Below are 5,799 nucleotides of genomic sequence, written 5' to 3' on the forward strand. Positions count from 1 at the left end.
TTTAATAAATATTTAAAGAGACGTGCACAGCAATGGCTACCTAAATACATTTTTCTAGACTTGTAACAAGGAATGTGATTGGTTTCAAATATTTCATTGATGTGAAAATGTAACAGGGAATTAAAAGACTTGCTATTAAAATTAATATTTAGAAAAAAAAGTTACTGGCTGGCTAAATTTAAGTCAATGCCTTCATGAATGAAGAGCACAAATCAAACCCTGGGCAATAACCAGCACTGATACACATGTTGGGTTTTGTGTTTCGGTATTTTGTGTTTGGGTTGCTTTTGGTTTTGTTGTTTTTTGTTTTCCTTCTTTTTTCTTTTTTTTTTTTTTTTTTTAAGACAGCTTGGCATTATTTTAATTACTTAATGAATGTTATATTTAAACATTGAATTAAAGCACCGTCGATAATGTGTCTGTTCTCTCTTCTTCAGTCGCACTGACTGCCTGCCTCGTCTTCCCAGCCCGCCGATACAAAAGCGGAGCCGGGACAGGGGCGGGGCCGAGGGCGGGGCGGGAGGGGGCGGGGCCTAGGCCGAAACGAGGCAGAAAGGGGCGGGGCCGAGCCCGGAGGGGGCGGGGCCGAGGCCGGAACGGGGCCGGCGGGGCGGGCCGAGCCGCGGACGCTGCCGGCGGGGCCGGGCCGGGCCGGGCCGGACGGGGCCGGCGCAGCGCCCGCCCCTCTCGGCGGCCCAGGGGAAGCGGCATGGCTCCCGGCGTGGAGCTGGGTTTCGCGGCGGTGGCGGAGGGCCCGGGCGGCGCCTGGCGGCTGCGCAGCGCCTGCTTCCCCAGCAAGGTCGGGGGGCGGCCCGCGTGGCTGGGCGAGGCCGGGCTGCCGGGCCCCGCCGCTCTGCGCTGCGGCCGCTGCCAGCAGCCCTGCGCCTTCCTGCTGCAGCTGTACGCGCCGCTGCCCGGCCGCCCCGACGCCTTCCACCGCACGCTCTTCGTGTTCGCCTGCCGCAGCCCCGCCTGCTACCGCCTGGCGGGCCCCAGCGGGCCGTTCCGCGGTGAGGCGCGGGGCCGCGGGCGGGGACGGGGCGAGGGCCGCCGGCCGCCGCCCCGCTGACCGGCTCCTCTCGCCCGCAGTGTTCCGGAACCAGCTGCCGCGGCGGAACGACACGTACTCGGAGGAGCCGCCCCCCGAGGAGCCGCCCCCGGGCCCGGCCCCCGCGCCCCCCCGGCGGCTGGGCAGCGGCGCCGCGCTCTGCCGGGTGTGCGGCTGCCTCGGGCCGCGCAGCTGCGGGCGCTGCCGCCGCGCCGCCTACTGCGGGCCCGAGCACCAGGCGCTGGACTGGCGGCGCGGGCACCGCCGCACCTGCGGGCAGCACGCCGCCGGAGGTGGGTGCGCGGCCATCGGGCACCTCTGCAACGGGGACAGCTCGACACGAGTGCCGCCTGTGGTTAATACTGCGCCGAGCTGCAGCTTTTGAGTTCTTAAATGCTGCTGCTAGCGCTGTCTGATCTGCCTTCCAGACCACTTGGCCTTACAGAGGTTGTTCAAAGCAACGGGACACCTCTTGCAGTTTTCCACTGTCCATAACGTAACAGTGTTTCTTACCGTCAGGTCTAGCAGTGATGTGCATCTTTCTTGCTCATGCAGTGTTTCTGCTGTGTAGTTTGCTGTGTAGCTTTTGGAGAGAAGGACATGAAATACAGAGATGACGTTGTGAAGTGGTATCCGTCTTCTGTTTTCCAGATGACTCGGCAGATGCAATTCCAGAGCATAACGAATTCCTTTTTCCAGAATATGAAATTTTGATAGAACCTGAGGAACCAGAATCTCCTGCTGACAACAATGAGGATGAACAAGGAGCTGAAGATACATCAAAGGACACGAAAGAACAAGAGAAACTTGGAGCTTCAGGCGTTGCAGGTCAGAAATAAAATTGTGCCTGTAATTTTTCCCAATGATGCCTGTTATCACATCTTTAAAATATCAAATACTGTGATTTTTAAGCGTTCCTTGTAAACTACTGGTGAAAAAAGGCTAAATGTGTGGTCATTTGCAATGCTAGTTTGTTGTAGACATCCCATAATATAAGTTGCTTGTATAGAAGAGATTTACTAAGCTCTGACCCTAGGAGCTGTTGAAGCAACAGTGCTGCAGGTAGCTCAGAGTTACACTCTGTTCCCGTGCTTCCAATAGATAAGGAACAACTCCGGTGAGAAGTCCAGGACTCTGAGCACCTGCTGCTGGATGCTCTTGGAATCAGGAGATGGTTAGATTGTTTGGTTTGGCTTAGTTCAATTTTTCTTAATTTATGGAAGATAAAATTTCCTTCTCTCTACTAGCAGAAAACTAGTTTGAGGATATTTGAACTGACTTTGAATTAAGCAGCTGAAGTGCAGGCTCCCTCCTCCCCCTAAATTCATGATGGGTTTGCTGCGACCACGCTGGCTTTGAACACACCCAGGGTGGAGATTTTGTGGTGGTGCCAGGGAAGGATGCTGGGTTCCTGGTGGTCCCCTGTTGTGGTCCAAAGCTGTCTCAAGAGGGTTTAGTGCCCCAGTTGATGTGTTTGTTGAAGTGTAACAGATACACTCGTCAGTGCTAAAAACTGAAGTCTGGCACATGCACAGCATGCGGGGCCTTTTTCAAATGTCATATCCTGAAGGTTCTGTACTCTCAGTGACACTTGCTGGGAGCCACAAACTTTGGTAGATCAACTCCTTGCCTCCAGTATTTCAGTCATGACATCTATGTTTAAAATGCAACTAAAATACTAAATGGACCTGTGTATGACCGAATCTTAACATGCCATGAAAAGAAAAAAAAAAACCTAGATTTATGCCAGGAATTATTTCTGCAGCAAGATGAATTTACTAGTTTTTAATTTTTAGTGTCTTCTATTAGCCTGTAACTTTTATCGTTCTCTTTTCTTGCTTAGATGAAACATTTCAGTCCTTAGATGAAGAGACTTTGGAAGCAATGGCAAAACATGAGACTGAAGAAGAAAAGATCTTCCGAATGTTTAAAAAACAAGTAGCTGCTGAACCAGAGCAGGTCAGAAGATGAGGTGGCCTTTGAATGCAGCAGCTCTGACACAGCATCCTGCTGCACATGCAACATTTCACTGCCTTTTGTACCTAGTTAGAAATGGGGATGCCTCCTCATCCTCCACACACCTAACCCCCACACTCTCATCTTCCTTATGTGCTGAACTTAATTCATGCCAAAATAAAGAGTTTAGCACCTGCTCATCCATCTTCAACAGCCACTGGTCAGGATGAGATGGCACGAGGGTGCTGAATCCCCCACAGTGTGGAAGGAGCCACCATACTGCATGTGGTTCTAACCAAAGGGGAACCACTGCACTGTTCCCAGCCTGGCCCTGGTTGGCCTTCCTTCTCAGCAGAAGAAAAACTGCAGAGAAGAGCTCTGTCACTGTCACCAGCTGCACTGGGGGATGGCTTGGATTTTTTTAAGGGGGAAGGAATTGGTGATGGGTTTAAAATTTCCACTATTTAAGACAGAAATCTTCCCCTCATGCTATGTTTTATTACTGCAAAAGGGTAAAAAGCTACATTGTAAAACAAAACCATGGTCCCTGGGTTTCATTCCAAGAAGACACAGGCCTAAATCCATCAAAGTTGTGAAGAAATTATCTCCATGTTTTGCCTGGTAGTTGACACATTCAAAAAGTAGCAGATTTTGAGTCTGTTCCCTTCTCTGCTTTAGGTATCTTTCTGACAATCTCTGTACTGTCTGATCTGTCCACATGTCCTTTTTCTGGTAATTCCTGATTTGCTAGTAACAGAAAAACAAAGGTTATATTTGAAAACACCTACTTGAACATTAGGATTTTCTGCTTGTATGCAGAACTGCAGACAGAAATACCTGGATTACATTCCTGACTGTGTGCAGGTCTGTGTGGTAATTATTGTGTTGCTCTTTCTCAAGACTGTAACATACACAACCTTGCATTTCTGAGTCCTTGATTAGGGAAATACAAATCACTGCAAATGATCCCTGGATCACTGAAAAAAATGGGATATGAATACTTGCATGATTCACATAGTTAAGAAAACTCATATAAGCAACCTGTCTTATATAGAATGCTGCATTTGCAAATTCTATGTTGCCATGGTTATTACTTCAAAGAACTGACCTTTTTCTGCTCCATCTACAGCTTTGTCTGTGTCACTAAACACCAATTTTATACCAAGATTAAAGGATAGTCATGGGAACTTAAAATTCTGCTGTATTTCAGATTATTAGATACTGCAGAGGAGAAGGTGGTCCACTCTGGGTGTCAGGTGAAAATAGGCCTGAAGAAAAAGACATCCCAAATTGTGTATGTGGTGCCAAAAGGAAATTTGAATTCCAGGTACGTAAGCTCATTTAAAAATAATACAGCTCATGTATTTCAGACTCAGGATCCAATTGTGTAGGTATTGGCTTGTAATTCCAGCAAGATTGAAGTTGCAACAAACTAACTATTCTAAATGATTGTGTTGAGCCTTTACTCTTAATTGCTTTTTCACTTCATGATGCACATTATAAATAAATGTGGCTGGAAGTATTCCGCTGTAGAATTTCAAATGCTGGAGGTATATGTATGGTGAACACAATGTCATGTGAAGGCAAAATAGTTACTAATGGAATTCCAAATGATGGGAGGCTCACAGATCAGGTCAAATAAAACTTAACCTAGAATTCCACATTTATTTTAGCTGCCATATACATAGTAGTAGCTTCAGTTGTGAATTTGGTGTAAGAGAATATAAATTCTTATGCCAAATGCAGGACTGCTCTTCAGTAGAAGTTGGGATAGGGGAGAAGTCTGTGGCCTGCCTCTAAAACTTTTTGTTTTCTTTGAAGATTATGCCACAGCTCCTGAATCACCTTCAGGTTGACAGCCTTGGAGAGAGCATTGACTGGGGAACGCTGGTGGTGTACACTTGTGCTGACAGCTGTGGTGGGGCAAACGAATACCTGGAAGAGTTCATATGGAAACAAGACTATTCCATGGGCTGTACTATATGAAGTTGAGTCATCCAAATGGAATACTTGATTTGTTTCACTGCATCTCTGCACTATGCAAACAAGTAGTTGAACTGAAGTCACTGATAACTGTGCATCTTGTAACATGATAAAACTGCTGTAACTAGACCTTGACAGCCTGTCTTGTGTCCAGAGGAGCTTCTACTTCAACCTGATAATGAAGCCAGATGCATTTATTCAGAAAGCTTCATTTCAAATCTCATTTCTGGAAGTTCATTAAATAAAGATGAAGAACTTTTGGATTGGTGAAAGTATCATTTGTTGGGAATACAACTTCAGAAACTTCATTGTAGTCTGTCAGGATTTTCAATGGGCTACTCAAAAATTAACATTCATTCGAAGAAAAACAGATTACTGTAAACCCACTTGAGTTGAAGAGCTGTACAGGAGTCAGCTAAGACAAAGCTACATAGCCTTTAGCTGTGGAACTTAAACTTGCTTTCCTTTCTCAACAGGTACACTAAACCTAACTTGGGAATTTGTCACATGTTCTGATTGAGTGGTTACTTGAGATAAAATGCACAAAAAAATTTTTATCTGATTTAAAACTATGAGCCCCATGCAGAAATAGTTTAACTTGGCTACCTGGTACAAAAGGAGTTTAAACCAAGTCAGCCCTACCAGAACACATTTGTCTTGTTGTACACTGCCTGTAGCAGCAGATTTTCAGGCTGAGTTGTACCTTAAGTTTGCCATCATTGGTGAAGTTTAAAAATAAGTGTCCTTTGCAGGGATTCTTCCACTTTATGACTGCCATATAGTTGAGGCAAGAGAAAAGTGAAACCATAATG

The 5,799-nt window shown here is 46.5% G+C and overlaps 1 protein-coding gene across 1 annotated transcript; it reads left to right on the top strand.

The window, feature by feature from the left end:
- Positions 1-594: 594 nt before the first annotated feature.
- Positions 595-5,245, top strand: PDCD2 (programmed cell death 2). The gene is made up of 6 exons (XM_079333424.1): positions 595-1,010; positions 1,090-1,341; positions 1,700-1,876; positions 2,892-3,007; positions 4,215-4,331; positions 4,826-5,245. Exons 1-6 carry the CDS (start codon positions 710-712, stop codon positions 4,988-4,990), a joined length of 1,128 nt encoding a protein of 375 aa, XP_079189550.1. The 5' UTR covers positions 595-709; the 3' UTR covers positions 4,991-5,245.
- The last annotated feature ends 554 nt before the right edge of the window (positions 5,246-5,799 follow it).

This window comes from Erithacus rubecula (assembly GCF_903797595.1).
Source record: "Erithacus rubecula genome assembly, chromosome: 2".
Taxonomy (NCBI): Eukaryota; Metazoa; Chordata; class Aves; order Passeriformes; family Muscicapidae; genus Erithacus; species Erithacus rubecula.